Source organism: Scleropages formosus, chromosome 11, assembly GCF_900964775.1.
Source record: "Scleropages formosus chromosome 11, fSclFor1.1, whole genome shotgun sequence".
NCBI lineage: Eukaryota > Metazoa > Chordata > Actinopteri > Osteoglossiformes > Osteoglossidae > Scleropages > Scleropages formosus.
Window position 1 is genome coordinate 6948327 of NC_041816.1, and position 22452 is coordinate 6970778.

A 22452-nucleotide genomic window follows, 5' to 3' on the forward strand; every position below is an offset into this window, starting at 1 on the left:
AATGCCCCGTCTGTTTCTGTTTTCAAATCCCGACTAAAGACTTACATGTTTACTCAGGCATTCCACCTCGAAATTTATTTCCATCTGCCTTGGTTGTTTTCTTCACCTTTATAAAAATACATACTAAATTAACAAATTACTAACTCTGTTCTTTCTTCTTGTTGAGCACTACCTCACTGTACAAGACCTGAGGAGGCCAACCAGTGGTGAAGATGAATCCCTTGCTGACAGAGGATGATGTCCATCTGCTATGACAAACAAGACATTCCATGCTGAGCTGGGGATTCAAGATACCACACACACACACACACACACACATTATCAGAACCGCTTGTCCCATACGGGGTCGCGGGGAACCGGAGCCTACCCAGCAACACAGGGCATAAGGCTGGAGGGGGAGGGGACACACCCAGGACAGGACACCAGTCCATCACAAGGCACCTCAAGCAGGACTTGAACCCCAAACCCACTGGAGAGCAGGACCTGGTCCAATCCACTGCGCCACTGCGCCACCGTGCCCCCCACTTCAAGATACCATTTAGCAACAATTTCATTATTACTTGTTAAACTGGCTTACAATTGTTACTTCATCTATAATGCCCAGCAGGGGTGGGCAACCACTGGCCCGTGGACCCCCACAGATTTTTTCTCCCTCAACCTTCAGTTGGGAGTTTTTGTTCCTTTCTCCGGTGGCCAGTAGGCATACTTATAGCTCTGTAAAAGTACTTTATTATGGTAGCCATTAGTCGACTGTCTTTTTTGTTTGTATTTGTTTTTCTTGCATTGCGGATACAGTGGCGCAGTGTGTTGGCCCGGGTCCTGCTCTCTGGTGGGTCTGGGGTTCGAGTCCTGCTTGGGATGCCTTGCGATGAACTGGTGTCCCCTTATGCCCTGTGTTGCCAGGTTAGGCTCTGGCTCCCCGCAACCCCGTATGGGCCAAGCGGTTCAGAAAGTGTGCGTGTGTGTGTTTTTCTTGCCTTGTGCCTGTATTAAAGTGTTCTGTGTTACTGCATGAGAAGAGTGCCCTATAAAAAGAAATTGAATTGAATTCAGACCCCTTCATTTTTTTTTCACATTTTTTATCTTGCAGCCTTATGCTAAAATTATTTAAATTAGTTTTTTCCCTCAAACTAACTCAACACCCCAAAATGACAAAGCAAAAACAGGATTAGACATTTTTGCTGATTTTTTAAAAATAAAAAGCTGTAATATCACATTGACATACTGTATACAATAGTAATGTTGTCATACAGAATTATCTTAAAAGATGGAAGCAGATCAGGGTCTGTTTAAAGGTCCCTAAAATATATACAGGCAGTCCCTGGATCACAAATGGGTTTCGTTCCTAAGTCTCTCTTCAGATTGGATTTGTACTTAAGTCGGAACAGTTAGGTAAGGTTTGTGTCTAACATCAGTTAGTCAAATGTTTGTCTTAGAATACGCTGATCAGCCAAAACACTTAAAACCACCTGCCTAATATTGCGTAGGTCTCCCCTGTGCTGCCAAAACAGCTCTGTCCCATCAATGCATGGACTCCACAAAACCTCTGAAGGCGTTCTGTGGTATCTGGCACCAAGACGTTAGCAGCAAATCCTTTAAGTTCTCTAAGTTACGAAATGGGGCCTCCATGGATTGGACTTGTTTTTCGAGCACATCCCACAGATGCTTGATCGCACTGAGATGTGGGAAATTTAGAGGCTAAGTTAATGCCTTGAACTTTGTCATGTTCCTGAAACCATTCCTGAACAATTTTTGCAGTGTGGCAGTGTTGCGTCCTTCAGTAGACAAGGGAATCAGGAGAATTATTCCTCAAAGATTTTCATAAGGACAAAGAACAAGCACGGAACACACCAAGTAAACATCACCACGTGCACACACTCTCTTCTTCTTCTCTACTATCTCTCTAATCACATCGCAAAACCTCGAACGCCAACTAGCGGCATGTCAGTGCAAAACACCACAGACAGGGCCACTGCCATCAGGGAATATGATTGCCATGAAGGGGTGTACGTGGTCTGCAACAATCTTTAACATCCACATGAATCCTAGGACCCAAGGTTTCCCAGCAGAACGTTAGCCAGAGCATCACACTTCCTCCATCAGCTTGCCTTCTATAGTGCATCCTGCTGCTGTTACCCCACTCTCAGACAAGGGTGCCTGAGTGGCAGTGAACTGAAAAGTGATAAGGAGACCAGATGTGAGTTAGCATGTAATCGGTTCTGGTGGTGACATTTTTTTTTTCTTTTTTTTACGGTTTCGACACAAACAAGGCAAATCCAAAAAAACTGTCATTAATTCAATAATCAACCCCACACTTTTATTCAGGATAACCAACCTCTACCATTTTAACACTCCTATCTTCACTGTGCAGTAGTTACGCCGCTAAATTATTGCTTTAAAAATTCACACTAATCAACACATTTTACCCACCAAGGTGTTTATACCAACACCAGAATAATTTCTAGTTTTTACAAAACTGAAATGTAACACACAAACACACTTCTGTGAGTGATAATCACGTCGCATAGTATATCTGCCTGCCTTAGCATTCCAATCGAGCAACATTATTAGCTTAAATTAATTTATAAAACAAATATATTGGACAACAGATTGTTTTCCAAAATTTAAAATATAATGTACAACATTCGGGGGTGCGGTGGCGCAGTGGGTTGGACCGCAGTCCTACTCTCCGGTGGGTCTGGGGTTCAAGTCCCGCTTGGGGTGCCTTGTGACGGACTGGCGTCCCGTCCTGGGTGTGTCCCCTTCCCTCTCCGGCCTTACGCCCTGTGTTGCCGGGTAGGCTCCGGTTCCCCGTGACCCTGTAAGGGACAAGCGGTTCTGAAAATGTGTGTGTGTGTGTGTGTGTGTGTACAACATTCAATGAGGCATTTCATATTTCACGACATTTATGAGGTTTTAACCCGTTTTACTAACCTGAAAAGTGATAAGGACCAGAAGCGAGTTAGCATGTAACCGGTTCTGGCAGTGACTTCTATTTCTTTAACTTTTGATCCTTTTGCCAGAACCGGAGGTTCCTTATCACTGCCAGCACCACCTACAGGATCTATTATTGAACAGCATTCACACACTGGTCAATTACGAACTGTTCTGCAACAACCAAGCGAAATGCAAAAAAAAAAATGTTTTCGGGTGCCGTCTCTTCCCTTTTTTCATTCAATTTTGGGCCCACTACACTGCCATCTTTTCCCTAGGTAAACGGTGCACAAGCACCCGGTTGTCCACATGATCTAAGAGAAAAGGTGATTTGTCAGACCATGCCACCTTCTTCCAGTGCTCCATGGTCCAGTTCTGATGCTCACGTGCCCATTGTAGGTGCTTTCTGCGGAGGACAGGGGTCAGCATAGGCACTCTGACCGATCTGCGGCTACGCAGCCCCCTACACAGCAAGCTGCAATTCACTGTGTTTTCTGACACATTTCTTTCAGGGCCAGCATTAAGATCTTCAGCAATTTGCTACAGTAGCTCTTCTGTGGGATTGGACCAGACAGGCTAGCCTTCGCTCCCCATGTGCATCAGTGAGCCTTGGGTGCCCATGACCCTGTTGCCGGTTCACCGGTTTTCCTTCCTTGGATTACTTTTGGTAGGTACTATCCACGGCATACTGGGAACACTCCACAAGACCTGCAATTTTGGACATGTTCTGACCCAGTCGTCTCGCCATCACAGTTTGACCCTCTCAAAGTTGCTCAGATCCTTACACTAGCCCATTTTTTCTGCTTCCAACTCATCAAATTCAAAAACTGACTGGTCACTTGCCGCCTAATATAACCCACCCCTTGACAGGTGCCATTTTAACGAGAAAATCAATGTTATTCACTTCACCTGTCAGTGGTGTTAACATTGTAGCTGATCAGTGTATATACAAGCAGTCCCCAGGTTATGAATGCCCAACTTGCGTACAACCCATAATTTCGAACCACCCCCTTACTGACCAGAAATTAATTTTTTTGTCACTCTTAAGTAACAATCAAATCAAAACTTCATAATTAATGCTATTATATAAAAATTTGAGTTACATGTAATGCTTTGTAATAACAAACGGGCGCTACTTTGACACGCATCAAAACATTGTACATCTACAGCTGTTTGTTGGCTCGTGGGCGTGGCGTGTGAGCCTGAGGTAGGACAAAGACGTTCTTCTTTTCAGACGGCCCACGTTGCTGTTAACAGTGACTCGTGTGTTACTGCATTGGGCTTTAAAATTTTAGTTTTTACCCTCCTAACCATGACACCAAAGTGTAAATGTAATGCAAGTGATGGTGATATATCTAAGAAAAGCAAAACGATCACAATCGAAACTAAAGTGGCAATAATAAAACAACAGGAAAAAGGTGAAACACAAACGAACATTGTAAAAGTGAACATTGAAGTTTTTTAATGTTTTGCATGTGCTCACACACACACTCTCTCTTGCTCTCTGTTATAAATACTGTAGTTGTCACGACTGCGCCTGCATCTCAACCAGCAGCTTCATTTGGAGCACTCGGCTAGAAAAGATACTTCTTCTCAGTTGCAGAGTCTCACTCAACACAACTGTCCCGTCTGTGTTCTCAAACCTGCTTTGCTTTGCTCTTCCAAGTCCTGTCCCTCATCATTTCCCAGTCTCATTCCACGTCTCTTTGATAACGACAGCCCGCCTTGACCCTCAGCCACGATTTCGGATCCTCGCCTTTGTTCAGTTCAATGATCGATTGACCATTCAGCCATCCCTGACCACAAGAACACGTCTAGTCCTTTGATTCTGAATAAACAATCCTACACTTGGGTCCAGCCTCCTCTGTGTCCTCTGTTCATCATGACAATATTAACAATGTATTGTTATATTAAAGATATTTTAGTGTATCTGAAGTGTTTCTTTAATGGTTTTTATGCATTGAAAGGTACACGATATATAATATATTAAGTCAAACATTTGACAAACTGACATTAGATACCCACCATACCTAACTGTTCCAATTTATGTTAAAATCCGACTTAAAGACGGACTGAGGATACAGAATTCGCTCGTAATTTGGGGATTGCCTGTATATATAGACATAAATATATGCTGCCTGTACACACACACACACACACACACACACACACACACACACAAACACACATATATGTAGCCCCTTGGTGCTACTAGTTTGTTCATTCATTTTTTTTGTTTAATATTTCCTGATTTCAACACATAGTTTGTTTGAAGCCGTGCCAACACGTGCTAGGACAGTACAACCTATGTGTGATACTGTCAGTTTTGCATGCACGCACACACACACACACACACACACACACACACACACACACACACACACACTTTCTGAACCGCTTGTCCCATACGGGGTCGCGGGGAATCGGAGCCAAACCCGGCAACTCAGGGCGTAAGGCTAGAGGGGGAGGGGACACACCCAGGACGGCACCCCAGTGTCAGTCTTGCATTTGTTGTAAATTGATTGGGGTTTGTTTTGAGGGAAACCAATTAGAGATAAGCGGGATGGCATGCACTGGGGGAAAGGTTTGAGATGCTTCTAGAAGTGGTGTGTTCTGGAGTATTCGAGGTGTGAGGAGAGGGGAGTTCAAATTTTCTGGCTGCTCTGAAGCAACAAAGAGAGAAAATATGATTTTTTTTGACGTGCTTTGTTCTGAGAATGGAAGAATATACGTTTCTGTTTTGTACTTGTTTGTGTCCAACGAGACAAACTGTTTTAGGAAGCTGGGGGTTTTCAGCCCATCACATCAAGCTGCCACAGAGGAGGAGAACCCCATAGCACTTTGTGCTACCGGCAACGCACAAAGTTTGTCGGGCCTCGTTGGAGTTTTCATCTGGTCCTGAAACATGGATGAATGATCCCGGATTTTCCTGGTTGTTGCAGGCAAAGCAGACAAGGTAAACTGCAGGTTTTTTGCCTTGCTCGCAAGAGTGAAGCAGCATTGTATTTTTTTGGTCTCAACATGCGCAAGCTACAGTCAGGCCTGCAAATGTAGGGGTGTTTTACACACACACACATTTTCGGAACCGCTTGTCCCATACGGGGTCGCGGGGAACCGGAGCCTACCCGGCAACACAGGGCGTAAGGCCGGAGGGGGAGGGGACACGCCCAGGACGGGACGCCAGTCCGTCGCAAGGCACCCCAAGCAGAACTCGAACCCCAGACCCACCGGAGAGCAGGACCGTGGTAAACCCACTGTTTACAAAAAGTTAAAATACTACAGAGTTTTCTAGACACTAGTTATTGTCTTTGAGAGTGGGAAAGTTCTCTTAATAACTCACAGAGTCATTTTTTGAGTGATATTGCATATTAATGGCGAGGCATGGTGGCACAGTGGGTTTGACCAGGTCCTGTTCTCCGGTGGGTCTGGGGTTCGAGTCCCACTTGCGATGGACTGTCCTGTCCTGGGTGTGTCCCCTCTCCCTCCAGCCCTACGCCCTGTGCTGCCGGGTTAGGCTCCGGCTCCCCACGACCCCCATGTTGTCAGGCATGCATACAAGCACGTGGGGGCCATACAAACTACTGAGTACCATTTTGAGTTGCTGCAATGAAATTTCAGCAAAAGGGACTAGCCTGCCGCATCATTTTTCCACTTTGATTTTCGGGGTGTCCTTGAATTCAGCCCTCTGTAGGTTGGTAATTTTCATTTCCATCAAACGATGTGGCATCCTTTCGTTCCTAACACATTACCCAGTTCATATCAGTATAGATATCCAGCATGATTTTTTTCCCCATTGAGATCTGATGTGTTTTCAAAGTGTTCCTTTAATTTTTTTGAGCAGTGTAGTTATAATTACCCGCTATGATCATAAACACCTTTTGAAAAAAAGGAAGGCTCATCAAAGTTTGGGTCACACACATTGACTAAAGTCACAGGAACTGAACTGATGACCCCCCACACAATCGGGCACCTGCAATTCATATCCAAAATTGTATGTTTATAAGTAAAGGGTGCGGATTTCTTACTCTGATGGCAACTCTCCATGCCTTGGTTGTGAAATTGGATTGGTACACCTGAGCAGCCCACGAAGACTTAAGGTTAATCTGTCTGTTTAATATGTGTCTTCTGCAAAAATATAATTTCTCCATAGAAGCTCTTGATCTGCATAAAAAGTTTTACCCTTTTTACAGGATTGTTCATTTCAGGTATAGCATTTCTGCAGTCCACACCAAAAAACACCAGTTCCAACTCTATCCATTTGCACCATATAAAGTTTTCCGCAACCCTGCTCAGGACAAAAGGTCTCAGAGAGTGCGTGGGTGTGTGTGTGTGTGAACCTTCTTTTTTTCCATACAAAAGCCTTACTATAATACTATAACCTTTTGCAAAAGGAATGCTTGGAAATTTAAAATATGCTCTTTCCCACTGACACTAATGCAGAAGACATTAAATAACCATCTAAAACAAATATTTTTGTGAAACATCTAAGTGCCAAAGACTTCTGCACAGTACTGTACATACAGTACTTATTTTGCTAGCTGGAGCAAACCTGTCCATCACATTGTAAGTTTTATCTCATTTTTATCAGCTAAAGACTCATTTTAAAAGACACACACACACACACACACACACACACACACACACACACACACACACACACACACACTGTCTGAAACCACTTGTCCCATGCCGGGTTGCGGGGAGCTGGAGCCTAACCCAGCAACCCGGCTAACCCAGGACGGGATGCCAGTCTGTCGCAAAGCACCCCAAGTGGGACTCAAACCCCAGACCCACTGGAGAGCAGGACCCAGTGAAGCCCACTGCCCCCACCCCCCATTTTAAAAGACTCAAAATTTAAAAAAACATAATCTGCATGAGTTCCTATTCAATCCCATTTGTTGAGTACTTTGTCTTGTATCCATATTTAGTGTTTGCAGCTTCTAACCACTTTCAGTTTTAATAAATACAGGTGTACCTTGGGTTATTTGTGGATTACACACACAGTTTCAGAACCGCTTGTCCCATACGGGGTCACGGGGAACCGGAGCCAACCCGGTAACACAGGGCGTAAGGCTGGAGGGGGAGGGGACACACCCAGGACGGGACGCCAGTCCGTCACAAGGCACCCCAAGCGGGACTTGAACCCCAGACCCACCGGAAAGCATGACTGTGGTCCAACCCACTGCGCCACCACACCCCCTCGTATTTGTGGATTAGTTTTGGTTAAAAGATATTTTTATGAGTTTGAGCCATAATAAAATTAAATCTTACTTGAAATGAATGAAAATTGTGTGTTGTAGTGGTGTGTTGTTGTAGACCTTCAAAACTGAAGGTCTACCGAGCAGTGCTGATTCCAACCCTGGACTGTCTACCAAAGGCACGCCTGACAGCTCAGTCACTTCCACATGTCCCGTCTGTGCAAGCTTCTGAAAATCAGATGGCAGGACAAACTGCCAGACACTGAAATGTTTTCCAGAGCTAGTCTGCTGGCAGTTCACACACTGCTAACAAGAACCCAGACCAGGTGGGCGGGGCACATTGTCAGAATGTCAGATGAGTGCATCCCCAAACAGCTCCTCTATGGAGTACTCACTCAGGGAAAGCGCGCTGACGCGGGGTAGAAGAAGCGGTTCAAGGACACGCTGAAGGCCTCCCTGAAGTCCCTTGAGATCAACACCACCACCTGGAAAACCCTCGCACTGGACTGCCAGTATGGTGCAACCTCATTGACAAAGGTTGCCAGACTGCCGAGGCGAGACGAACTGCTGAGGCCCAAAAAAAGCATGCACTGCTAAAGTCCAGAGCTGCTCACACATCATTGATAGTGTTGTTACATGTCTACAAGATGCACATCGCTTTGAAGAAAAGCATCTGCTAAATGTAAATGTAATGTCTGCCAGACGTGTGACAGGATGTTCCATGCCCAAATCAGATTACTCAATCATCTTTGGATACACAGAGGCCAGTAGAGGTCTTCATCGAGAAAGACGGACAAACAACATCAGTTTTGACTTAAAGATATTTTTATGAGTTTGCCCTATAATAAAATTAAATCTTATTTGAAAAGAATGAAAATTGTGTTGCAAAATTGCACCTTTGTTCAGTGCTGAATGTTGATTGATGGATTCAATTAATATGTGCAGCATTCTTCACCTTGTTGACCACCAAGACTCAGCAACACCAAACACCAGCTTTGTTTGTGTTGACTGGTAATGAACACCTGAATGCGAAAAACAGGTCACTTTCATTCCATGACAGATAATTTTCAAAAACAGAATGTTAACTAAAACACAATTTAAAAAAATAAACTTAAAAAAGGTTAAGGGGGGCATGGTGGCGCAGTGGGTTAGACCAGGTCCTGCTCTCTGGTGGGTCTGGGGTTTGAGTCCTACTTGGGGTGCCTTGCGATGGACTGGTGTCCCATCCTGGGTGTGTCCCCTCCCCCTTCAGCCTTGGGCCCTGTGTTGCTGGGTTAGGCTCCGGCTCCCCGCGACCCCGTGTGGGGCAAGTGGTTCAGACTGTGTGTGTGTGTGTGTGTGCGTGTGTGTGTGTGTGTGTGTGTAAAAAAAGTTTATCCCTTAAAAAATTAGTTTTTCAAATGTTTGTAATATGAGATGCCGGTGTATTCAAGTTTACTGCTAATATACTATGTTAACATAGTAGGTTTCTCCTTTGTATGACCTATAAATCCACAAAGGTCTAATGTTTGCTTTTTTGTCTAACTTTAAACTGTGATTTATTATTTTAGGCATGACTCAGGTTTGTCCATTACCTGTAGTGCACCAATCTTTAAAATTTTTTGGAGCAAAATGAACTTGCAACAACAAAAAAAAAACATTTTTGTCAAGATAAGAGAACCATTCTTCCCAATATTCTTCAACAAATAATTCTTTAGTACAGATGCTTTTGAAGTCTCATGCCTCATTCACGTCCTCCACGTTTATGATGACTGTAGCGGTGGCCGTTTGCAGATCATTGATTAATGGAATGTGGTTCTCCACAGTAATCAGCAAAGTGTGCTGACGTTCCTTCTGAAAGTCAAGGGCCTGGATGGGGAACAAGAGCAAAAGCTGTACAACCAAACATCTGGCATTTTAATAACAAGATAAATTAATTATAAAACAAGTATTATTACAAATATCAGTGAAATGCTGTAACCATGATCAGAACTGTACTACAATGAGTCTGAGTCATTCTGTGAGTCCCCTTTTTGAGTGTTTTATCATTACATAGAAATGAGCCTTATCACAGTTTTTATTTTGCTGATACCTTTTTCCAAAATAATTTTCAGGGTAAGTAGATTGATCAAGGATACCACAGTAAGTGTTCAGAAAGGAAAATATCAGTATTGTTACAAAAAGGCTAACACTGTTAGGTTATCCTCTGACACTTGACAATTTTACCTTGACTGTGGTAATAACACCCTCCATGTGACAAGCTCCATTGTTGATAGTGAAGATGCTGCCATCATTTCCTTGGATAACTTTGAATTTAGTGAACCAGGCAGGAGTCATTGGTGTATCTTTGTCATAGACAAATATTCTCACCACTTCTTTATTCTCAGTGTTCTCAGGAATTGATGCCAAGTACTCTTGATGGAAAGGCCCTGTCAGCAAAGTAAGCTCATGCATTTCATAAAATATACATACAGTCAGGGTTTCCTGATTTTGAAATGGCAAAAGTGGACTTACAATGGGTCGTGGAAATTGAGGAGGATTCTTATTTTCATTCAAATCCTTTAGCATCACCTGCAGAGTCCCAGTCCCTGTGGCTGGAACAACAGCTGCAAATACAAAGTTCTTAATATGTCAAATCCTCTTAAATAAATTGAATACATTTAATAAATTACTATTTGATTACCATTGTCAACAGCTAGGACCAGAGCTTTGTATTTGCCATCAACTACATCTGTTGATTCCCTGTCCATTGGGGACTTTACAGTGATCACTCCAATTGTTTTGTTAATAGACAGCCATCCAGTTGAATCAGGAGCCATTCTATACCTAAAGAGAAGAGGGAAGAGATGTTTTAAATCACATTTAAAAAAGCCTTTGCATTGAGTTGTTTAAAAGATGGAGGAAGGAGAGCAAATTACTCTATTGACTGCTTCATTTGTGTATCCGGATCCGTTGCCGTGTACGTGGCCAGTCGTTCACCCACTTTTGCATCCTCTGCTGCCTTTACATTAAGCTCAGAGGGGATAAAGATGGGAGCCTCATTCACATCCTCCACATTCACCACAACTGTAGCCGTTGACGTTGGCAGCTTAATGGCAAATGGCACATCGTTCTCCACCGTAACCAGCAGAGTGTACTGGTTCCTCTTTTCATAGTCCAGGGCCTTGACGAGCATGCAGAGGAGTTGTTAACGGAAGTCAATTTCCATTATTGCCCAAACCCATGAAGACAAAGTGCATTCTCAGATGTGGCATTTGAAGCTTGAGCTGGGCTCTTGCTAGGCCATGACATAGATTTTAAAAGTGCTGCATATGTGGACTCGCATTAAACCAATGGTGGTAGACAAATTTTCATGGGAAACCAGATTTGTACAACTGTTGCAGGTGCATATGAACTAACAAAAATTGCTTTTATTAAATGAATACAACAGAATTTAGGCTAGTTAATTGTTCAAAGAACATTCACTAACATTTTAAGGGCAACACTTAAAAATTCGGAGAGTTACTCTGTTTAATCAAATCTCTTAATTTTAGAAGTCAATCATTCAGTTAATGGTTAATTTTAAAACAACCACTAATCATGGGATGTATACACAAATAGGCACAGCAAAACTTGACCAGTTTTTCAGCAGATATTACTTTTAAGTAATATAGTCAGTAGCATCACCCAGTAGGGGATGAAACAAAACTTCAAGTTCACTGCCAGCTCAGGATACTCTACCTTTGCTGTAGTAATGATACCCTCCTGGCCACTGGGTCCAGTGGTGACATTAAAAAAGCCACCAGGGTCCCCTTCGCGAATCCTGAAGTTGGCATGCCATGCTGGAGTGTGCGGTTCATCCTCATCAGTAACTTGCATCCTCACCACTTCTGCATCCACTTCATTTTCAGGCACAGATGCAGTGTACTGTCAGCAGAAATGGCTCAAATTATTCAACAAATTAAGAAAGTCACAGTTCCAAAATTTTCATTTAATATTACAGCAAAAACACGAACTTACCTTGGGCTCTACAAACTGCGGAGCATTGTCATTACTGTCTGTTACTTTGATTATCACTCTGCAGGTTGATGCAAAACCCTTCCCTGCCTGATCAGCAGCCTGAACAGTCAGTGTGTATTGTGGATATTGCTGGAGAAGGGGGGGGACAAAGCAAAACGAATGCGAATACAGAATGTGACAGATTTCACTCATGGACAATCAAGGAGGGGAGGAAGAGTAACCACAACATACCTCTTTGTCGAGTCCAGGGGAGTTCAACCTAATCTGTCCACTATTAGGATTGATAGCAAACATGTTGCCATTTGGCTCCTTTGGATCTTGGTTCAAAATACTGTAAGCTATTTCACCATTTCCTGTATTGGGATCATCTGCATCAGTTGCCGTGACAATTAAGATGTCATATCCTATAAAACAAAGGGGGGGCAAAAGCTCAATACACGCTGCAAAATGGAGCATTTAATAAGTGCAAGATGTAAAATCTTTGCTTGTAAACATTAGCGGTTCATAAAACGTTAAATCAAAATGGAACAGTCTTATCTACTTGCGTTGCCTCGGGAACGCTGCCTTCATATGTATCTTCAGTAAACACAGGCTTATTGTCATTCATATCTATGACATTATTTTTGATTTCCATTGGAGCCTCAACTAGAGTCCCTCCTGAAGCAGAAGCATGAGCAAGGAGCTGGAGGAAGAACATTTACAATTTATTAATTTAGCTAATACTTTCCCCCACAGCAGCTAACAATTATTCGCCTCATTTATACTGCTGGCTAATTATTAGTGTAATAGTTCAGGGTAAGGACCTTGCTTCAGGGTACTAAAGCTGGAAGTGAACCTGCAACTCTTAGGTCCAAAGACAGCAGTTTGAACCACTACACTTCTAGTCAACCTGTAAACAGCTTGAGCAAAAATTAATGGCACATGAAGAAAACACTTACAGTATAGCGTGCTTGTTTCTCTCTGTCCAAAGGCTGGGTCACAAAGATCTGACCAGAGTACTTGTCCATAAAAAACAGTCCTTTAGGGGGCTCATCTGCTCCAGGACCAGAAATGCTGTAGTGTACTCTTTGCTCTTTGTCATTGCTGGTACGAATCTGAAGTAATGCCAGACAATCACTTTATTACTGAATGTCATACACAGAGAAACCTAAGAAACATACTGTAGCAGACAAATGCACACACACCTTCACCCCTAATTTTGGAAAAGGACCCTTGTCATTCTCTGGAATGTTGATGGGTGGAATGATCCAGTCCCTTTTCCTTCTTTTTAGACCACTTGAGGACTGTGGAAAGTCCAGCACTGGAACAGGTTCAGTGGAAACAGGCTGTCAAAATAAAGGACATTTTTCAGTCACAGGTACTACATGGTGAAACGATCCATTGGAACACTGGTTGACGATAGGATCACTCAGTTGCTGCAGACCGGATGTTTTGAAAGATTCTAGATTACTTTGAAGACTCCCAACATGAACAACAGAGAAGAAAAAATATTGCCATCACTATCTAGAATTAAAGTTTTTTTTTTTTTTAAATTTTTGATTTAAACCTACAGGGGGGTGCGGTGGCGCAGTGGGTTGGACCAGGTCCTACTCTCCGGTGGGTCTGGGGTTCGAGTCCCGCTTGGGGTGCCTTGCGGCGGACTGGCGTCCCGTCCTGGGTATGTCCCCTTCCCCCTCCGGCCTTACGCCCTGTGTTGCCGGGTTAGGCTCCGGTTCCCCGTGACCCCGTATGGGACAAGCGGTTCTGAAAATGTGTGTGTGTGTGTGTGTGATTTAAACCTTAAGAGACACTGTCATCCTTTAACATACTAACAAATCCTACCTGTCCAAATGGTCCACTGTCTACCTCATGCTCCTGCTGATTGGTCCACGGTTCATACTGCACCCAAACTGTAGTTGTGATTTTCCTGCTCTTAGAGTCCCAGGCATGAACAGAAAAGCTTTTGTGTCCATCATAGAGGTTTACAGGCCTCTTCAGCGACACTGTCCCATCAGTGTCCATCTTAAAACGGGAATCCTCCGAATTAAACAGGACTTTCTGGCGTCCACTACAGCCATCAAAAATAACTGCAGGAAGAAAGGGAAGAACAGCCAAGATCACCTGAAGCATAAAACAAAGAGCATCTTTACTCCAGATCTCTCATGACCTGTTATTATAAAGAGTTTGTGTCAAGATTTTTACAGAAGAAAACAAGACAAAAAGTCCACTGTAAGGTCAATCATTTAGTATGATTTTCCTAACGTAAAACAGCGGTGTCCAAGGTGCGACCTGTCATTTCACATAACCTGGCCTGAAAGATTATTTGTAAATTATTCACTGATGCTACATCTACCATAAGTGCTATGAATTCTATTGAATCATATGACAATACAGTTATAGTGAGACACACAGTGTGCTTTGGCTGGCAATGGCAAGTGACCAAACAGCAGAGAAGAGACGGTGAACCTGCTGTCCCCAGTGGAATTTGAGTGACGTGATCTGTTGCATCTCAGATATTATTTTATCACTGCTAACACGCATGACATTTTATGACATCATGGAATCAGATCATGTACCTATTTTGGGCAAATTTTGTCAGTACCAGATCTCCAAAGGAAAAAGTAAACTTGTGGGCCAAAAATGGATTTTTAGGAACATGTCCTCCCAATCAGAATCACTGGTCACAGCAAGATGTGCAGAGGCTGAAATTATCCACACGAAATAGAAACAAATGATGAATTTGTTAAATAATGTTTTGAAAGAGTTGCTGATATAATATGTCCTGTTAAAAAATGCCATTTGCTAAAATTTAACTTATTGTGACAGACTGGCTTGCTGCATTCAGCAGTTAACCACTATTGTTCAGGACAGAAGTTTTTGTTGTTATTATTATTGTTTTTGTTGTTGTTGTTATCACTGTTGCCATTTGAATGTATGGATTTTCAATGTTTATCTGACCTGATAAAGAAAGAGAAGAAAGTCCAACAATTTGTATTGTACAGCATGTTGCACAAAAAGAACCATATTTCCCTTGGTATAAAAGATAAATGGCTTCCAATAATTAAAAAATTACCTTTATTCATTCAGCTGATGCTTTTTTCCAGAGAAACTTACAATGTTATTCTACCTTCAGTTATTTACCCTTTTGTACACATAGGTAATTTATTGAAGCAATTTAAGGTAAACACTTTGCTCAAAGGTAATTCAGCCAAAGGTGCGATTGAAACCTGTGACCTTTGGGTCCAAAAGCAGCAGCGCTAACCACTACACTACCAACTGTCAAATTATGTTTCTAAATAATATAATACATGTGATGCTGCTCAATTCTACAATGAAACTAGTAACAAATATTCAGTTTAGACATTTAAAATTTCTTTGTCACTTACCATGATTTTTACATGAGCAGCCAGTTTACAATAATTATTGAGGTCCTTGGCTAAAAAATGCTGGAGACCCATGAGATAACAGCTGTACAACACTGTACTTGTGCACTGCCATCTTCAGCTGTGTATTAATCTGTTTTTACCAGTTAATAGTTAACATGTCCAAATAGCCTGTTAAACTGGTTGACTTTGGATTCAGTTTTTAATCCTCCTGGATCCTTCTTGTGAGTTTATGATCATATGTCTGTTTTGACTTATTTTCGACATTCAGCTTAAGATGACTATTTAAATTCACCAATGGGCAGCAGGTACTCTAGTTAGAGTTGCGACTTTGCTTTTGAAAAGCTTAAACTTGAATCCCACTCTTGCTATAGAACCCATGATCATACATATATATACATACATACACACACACACACACACACACACACACACACACACACACTTTCTGAACCGCTTGTCCCATACAAGGTCGCAGGGAACTGGAGCCTAACCCAGCAATTCAGGGTGTAAGGCTGGAGGGTGAGGGGACACACCCAGGACGGGACACCGTCGCAAGGCACCCCAAGTGGGACTCGAACCCCAGACCCACCGGAGAGCAGGACCTGGTCCATCCCACCGCACCCCCTACCATACATATACATATATACTTATATGTACATGTGTATCTGCATGTGTACAGTATATGTATATGTATTTCTATATATACATACATATATAAATATATACATATTTTTTACAAAAGGAAAATACAGAAAACCAAGCTAACAATCAAATATTAGACATTACCTCTTCCAAGTCTCCTTCCCCTGTGCAGATGAGTCCTGTCTACTTTGAAAATGTAGATTTCTAAGGAGAACCCCAGCTGGCATTTTGGGTCCTCCTCACAGCAACCAAAACTGGATACCTTGAAAGGTGCAATACTTTGAAAATTAATTTGTTGCATAAGGAAACGTACAAATTTAAAAGTCTTAAATGAAAATGACTTAGGGACTTAATAGGCTCAATTGTACCCAGATTCATCAAGGTAATACTGTCACCCCCTCATTCAGCGGCTGATAGGTGACACCTGCCAATCTGGGGAAACACAGCTTAGAAGGGTGACCCGGAAGCACCTCATTGTGGAACCTCCTATGGAAACCTGCAGTGCACTGACCCTTTGCTTCCTGTTTGTGGCTTTCTGGTTGTTTGCCTTGGATTGTTCCTGGACTACGAGTATTGCCTCTTCCCTAAACCAACATTTGTGAATCAACCAACCCCTGAACAACCCTCGGCCATTCTTGTGCCTAGTCTCTCCAATAAACGTCCAACTTCGCACATGTGTCCGTCGCTCTTTCCAAACCCCCGCCATAACAAATACATCACATTTAATTTATTAGATACTTTTCTCCAAAGTGATGTACATCTCATAGAAAATAGAATGTGTATATTACATTAGCAGAAAGAGACACTTGAATGCAGGCAGACAGCAAACAGCACACCCAACATTTTTCTCCAAAGCTGCTTATAATGATTTACCCATTTATTCTGTGGGATTAATGCTGTATTGGTTCTGGGTAAACATCTTGCTCAAGGGTACTGCAGCAGGAGCTGGGATTCAATCCTGCAACTGTTGAGCCCAAAGGCAGCAGTTCTAAAAACTGTAATAACTGCTGCATTCTAGAATGTGGTTAATGCATAGCACTACTTGTCACTGTGATTCAGCCTTAAATTTCATCTAGCTGTTGGGGAAAACGTGAAAAAACAAAGGAAAAGTGCAAAGATATGCAATACATATCTGTGGAAACTGTGTGGAAATAACTTGTAAAATAACATTGCATAAAAAAAAATCTTACCTGAACCCACAAAACAATCACTGCCAACCCCAGAATTCCGAAATGTCCCATTGGAGCAAAGTCCTCTTTAACTTTTTCTTCTTTCTTTGATTCAAGCTACTGAGAAAAGTATAAAAATACTTTTTCAGCTGACAGCTTTCAGTAGTGGGGCCTGTATAGTGGGTCCATGTACAATTCCCAGAATATACCCTGACTCCACCCCTTCCCAGAGTTTGCATGGCTTATCTTACCAAACACAGGATTATGTGAAAATATGATCACATAACAAAATAACTAAGAATGGGCAGAAAAAAAGTTTTGGATCATGTTGTATTCAAACACTGGCAAATGAAAATTTCAACAAACAAAGCAGGCAATGTAACAACTGAGCACACAGAGTTGAAACCCAGTGGGAGGATTTGGGTTCTGTGCTTCTCTGTTGTACCTGGGACCAAAGTAAAAATTGCTTGAATGAAATATGTAGCTGTCTCAAGGATGAAGGCTTGTGAATCACTTCTAAAAACAACATGATGAGAACGACCCTCACATGGAAGCTGATGTATTACAGTGATATTAGAAAACTGTTGTTAAAACAGAGTATTGCATGGTTGTAACACTTTTTTCTAATCTAACCCTCTCATTACTCAGAAGTTCTGCAGATGGTCGTTGTCAAAGATGACACAGAAATAAACACACATTGACATGGAATTTAAATACATAACCCATAACCCATGTTTGTTCATCCAATGTCCTGCTTTCCGGTTTTACAGTGCTGGGTTTCAAACTGGAACAGGAAGTGAGATGCAGAGGCCCTGGATGTTGAATTTTATTACCCACCAACCTTGGAAGTTCTGTCATCACTTTAAACTTTGGATTAATGTTCATGGTTGGAAAGACCACAATGTTGCACTACGCCATAGTGTGATTTATTCTTAACGTCTTCAACAGGTGATCTCACCAGATCCATAAACGAAAATAGTGACTGAGAAGATGTTAGCTGGAGGAATGCAAGAAGTCCAGACAGGGTCCCTTAGGAACAAACTATACAGCCTCAATTCCATTGCATAATTATTTTTTTATTTTCTGGCACAACAAACAAGTGAGAGCAATAACACAGAGCATCCAGTAATTCTGAAACCTGTATTTCTGAAGAAAACACGGTGTTCTTCCTGTGAGAAAAGCAGTATTAAAGCAAAAGCCCAAGGTTTTCCTAATTTTTTGGTCATAGTAAGTAATCTGTCTGTGTTTTTTTTTTACATAGTCTTTTTTACAGTTCATATTTATCAAGGGTGTTGGTAACTTTGGAGGCCACTGTATGAAGACACTGGACATAGCAAAGAGTAGAGGGAAGTGTGACAGCAGCGGGGTTATATTTATAGTCTGAAAGAAGTTTGAATACTGGTTCTATAAATTTTCTTGTTGGCAAGTTTTAATTTTAAGACCTATTAATGCTTTCTTTTTCATTTCCTTTGTTTTTTTTAGTATTGGAAACAAAAGGCCCATTTCTTTTCAGTTGACTATTCAGTTATCCAGATTATTACTGTTGTTGTGACTAACAATTTGAAGTAGGTGTTTACAGTTAAGTGATGATTATTATAGTTTGGACTAATAAAATCCATAAGAATCCCAATAATGTTGACATACTACATTTCTCGTGTGCATGGCTGAGAAATTTTTTGTGGTGAAGTGAATAAATAAATGTTGAATTTTTTACATTTTTGAATTGTCACTTATTTTAGATATTTCTCAGTCTGGCTCATACCTACAGAGTACCAGTGTTCTCAGCTTGTAGGAGCACAACTACGGCAAAATCTGAAGGACAATATAAACATACTGCCTAATTTTGGCAAACAAATAATTGTGACAAGTCCAAAGAGTGCGTTTGGATTTGGTGCCTCACGCCTCATTCACATCCCTCACATTTACCACCACTGTAGCGGTGGCTGTTGGTTGATGAGTGACTAATGGAATCATGTTCTCCACGGTAACCAGCAAAGTGTGTTGATGTTTGTGCTCAAAGTCGAGCGCCTGGATGGGGAACAAGGACACAAACTGTGGAACCAAACATTTACTCCTACAAGAATTTTTCTGCTTTACATTCAAATGGATCTGACGTTTTTATCCAAAGTGACTTTCAATGATTTCAGTGATGTATTTTGGATCTGAAGGTCTCAGGTTCCAGTCCCACCTACTGCTGTAGTACCCTTGATCAAGCTACTTACCCTAAAATTGCTGCTGTAAAATTACTCAGCTGTATAAATGGGTAAATAATTGTAAGTAATATAACTTGGATGGAGGGTAAATGTTCTTTTTTATACAGTTGTGTATTTAAGATGGAATAATTCAGCATAAAGAGCTTGTCTAATGGTTCTCCAGCAGGAGTGGGGTTCAGACCAAGGTCCTTTCTATTCCAAAGCATTGAGCACTACAGACCCTACAGCCACCCACTACTCGACCATTTTACCTTGACTGTGGTAATAACACCCTCCATGTGACAAGGTCCGTTCGTGATGTTGAAGAAGCCGTCTTCGTTCCCTTGGACAATGTGGAATTTCATAAACCAGGCGGGAGTCAGTGGTTTGTCGCTGTCGTACACAAACAACCTCAGCACTTCTGCACCCTTCTTGTTCTCAGGAACAGATGCTGAGTACTGTCAACAGAAATGTTTCATCAGTACTTTTGGCTAATTCATTTCATGAAATAAAGATTCATGGTTTCAAGTTTCTGTCTGATCTTCAATATGGTCAGTTAAGCGCACACATACTGTAGACCACAAAAACTGAGGGGCATTGTTGTTACTGTCTGCTACTTTGATGACCACTTTGCAGGTGGTTTTGAGGCCCTTTCCTATCAGATCAGCAGCTCGAACTGTCAGTATGTATTGTGGGTATTTCTGCAGAGAGAAAAAACAAAGGATCATGTGACAAAAATTTTCAACAACCTGTATGATCCAGGGTGTGGGTGACAAACAAAAATAAAGTACAATGTACAGTACCTCTCTATCAATATAATTTAGTCTAATCTGTCCAGTATTAGGATTTATAGTGAACAAATTGTCCTCCGGATATTTTGGATGTTGAGCCATAATGCTGTATGCAACTTTTCCATTTTCTGTATTGGGATCATCTGCATCAGTTGCAGTGACACTCAAGATTTCAAATCCTGTAGAACAAAGGGAGGAAAAAGCTCAATACACAGTGCAAAACAAAACATTCAATAACTGTAACATGTTAGAGCTCTGCTTGTGAACATTACCATACAAAAAGTTTTCTCATCACAGGACAGCCTTACCTTGTGTTGCCGACTGTGGAACACTGCCCCTGTGGGTATGTTTACTACACACAGGCACGTTGTCATTCACATCTGTTACATTAATTATGATTTTCATGGGTGGTTCAGCTACACCACGTTCCACAGCAAGCGCATGAGCCAGGAGCTGGAGGAAGAAGAGTTATGGGACATTAAGCTGGCTCTAAAGTTTTAAGTGTAAAAACTAATGGCACACAGGGAAAACACTTACACTGTAGTTAGCTTGTTTCTCTCTGTCCAAAGGCTGGGTCACAAATAGCTGACCAGAGTTCCTGTCCATGGTAAACAGTCCATAAGGGGCCTGATCTGCTCCTGGGCCAGTTACAGCATATTGTATTTTAACTGTCTTTTCCAAACTGGATCGAATCTGAAGTAAAGACAGACAATCACTTTAGTTATTACCGAATATAATACACATAGAAACATAAACATGCTATAGCAGACAAGTGAACACAAACCTTTGCTATTTCTTTGGGAAAGGGACCCCTGTCATTCTCCACAAGGCTGATGGCTGGAATGTTCCAGGCCCTTTTCCTCCTTTTTAGACCATTTGGGGACTGTGGAAAGTCCAGCACTGGAACAGGTTCAGTGGAAATAGGCTGCAAAAGTAAAATGTATCTTTCAGGGATGTGAGCCATAAGAGGTGTCAGAAACACTGTGACATCACTCAGTTACTGTAGATTTGGTGATGATACTTTCATGCTGTGAACAGCGTATTGTTCAGGTTTCCCGGTTCTCTGGTGTCCACTACAGCCATCAAAAATAACTGCGGGAAGAAACAAAGTATTATACCATATGAGCAAAGAGTATCTGAAACATTCATTCACAGGCTTTTATAGCCTATAATTAGAAATAATGACAGAGAAGATGTTTTACCTGATACATCTGGGCATATTCTGTTCACTTAGAGGTTGTACAACACTGAGCATGTGCACTGTTGTCACTATTAACAGTCAAAGGTTAACATGTCCATTGGGGCTGGCAAGTGGCTTTACTTTGAACTCAGATTTTTTTTGTTCCTACTGGAGCCATGCTGTGAGCTTTAGTTACCTGTACTGGCTCCACTTTGAGGGCAAGGCTTTAGGGACAGCTGGTAGCATAGTGGTTAAGGCTCCTGTGTTTTGCCCTGAAGATTGTGGGTTTCAGCCCCACCTCTGGCTGTAGTACCCTTGAGCAAGGTATTTACTGTAAATTACTCCTGTGAAATTACCCAGCTGTACAAATAGGTAAGTAATTGTAACCTTAACATTGTAAAGTGTTTTGTAGAAAAGCATCAGCTTGATGTGTTTTATGCTCACTTAAAGGGATGTATGTACAAGGACTGCTTTCCAGTGACACATGCAAGAACAGCATAATGGTACTCCTAAAAAGTTAAACTTGAGTTTAATTTAAAAAAATGTAATTATTCTGCTGAAAAGGTTAGTTTATAGTTCAGATGGTGTCATTCATTTCAAACTACCTCCAAGACATTTCTTATGTACGGTATGTGACTATACGACAGAAAGGAAAGGGCCACAAACACTGTTGGCTTTGCAACACATACTGTCCATAATTCTTGCTTCCTCCAGGGTGTGAGAATGGAGATTTTCTCCAGTGACCTTCATCTTCACCATGAGCAGAGCTTCACCACTGACAACAACTACTTTTGAATTTGTATTTCCCAGGTTAGCTGGCCTACCTCTGCCATGCTTTCACTTCACACGTTATGCTGATTCATTGTTATTTTGAGGATGACAATTTGCTACTGAATCCAGCAGCAAGGAGCAAAATCAGGAGGTTGCAGCTGATTGCAATGTACAAAATTAGAAATCTTGAAACAAACCCCCCCCACACACACACACACACACACACACACAC

The 22452-nt window shown here is 41.8% G+C and overlaps 1 protein-coding gene across 1 annotated transcript; it reads right to left on the reverse strand.

Annotated features, from left to right (window-relative positions):
- Window positions 1-10390: 10390 nt before the first annotated feature.
- On the reverse strand, window positions 10391-21480 carry LOC108934563 (cadherin-1-like). Its single transcript, XM_029256338.1, has 19 exons — window positions 21472-21480; window positions 21054-21194; window positions 20807-20962; window positions 20578-20722; window positions 20387-20448; window positions 20051-20179; window positions 19751-19936; window positions 16262-16379; window positions 13932-14176; window positions 13295-13435; window positions 13049-13204; window positions 12646-12792; window positions 12342-12512; window positions 12111-12239; window positions 11832-12017; window positions 11030-11274; window positions 10795-10937; window positions 10626-10717; window positions 10391-10540 (listed from the first exon to the last, which is right to left on the reverse strand). Exons 1-19 carry the CDS (start codon window positions 21478-21480, stop codon window positions 10478-10480), a joined length of 2664 nt encoding a protein of 887 aa, XP_029112171.1. The 3' UTR covers window positions 10391-10477.
- Window positions 21481-22452: the final 972 nt, after the last annotated feature.

Bases quoted from the DNA above. Each gene is read 5' to 3' on its own strand.
- LOC108934563 (XM_029256338.1), bottom strand. The intron at 12,513-12,645 runs AAGACTGTTCCA...TGTTTTATAGGA, and splicing joins CCGAGGCAACGCAAGTAGAT to TATGACATCTTAATTGTCAC. The intron at 10,938-11,029 runs GTAATTTGCTCT...TCTTCTCTTTAG, and splicing joins CAAATGAAGCAGTCAATAGA to GTATAGAATGGCTCCTGATT.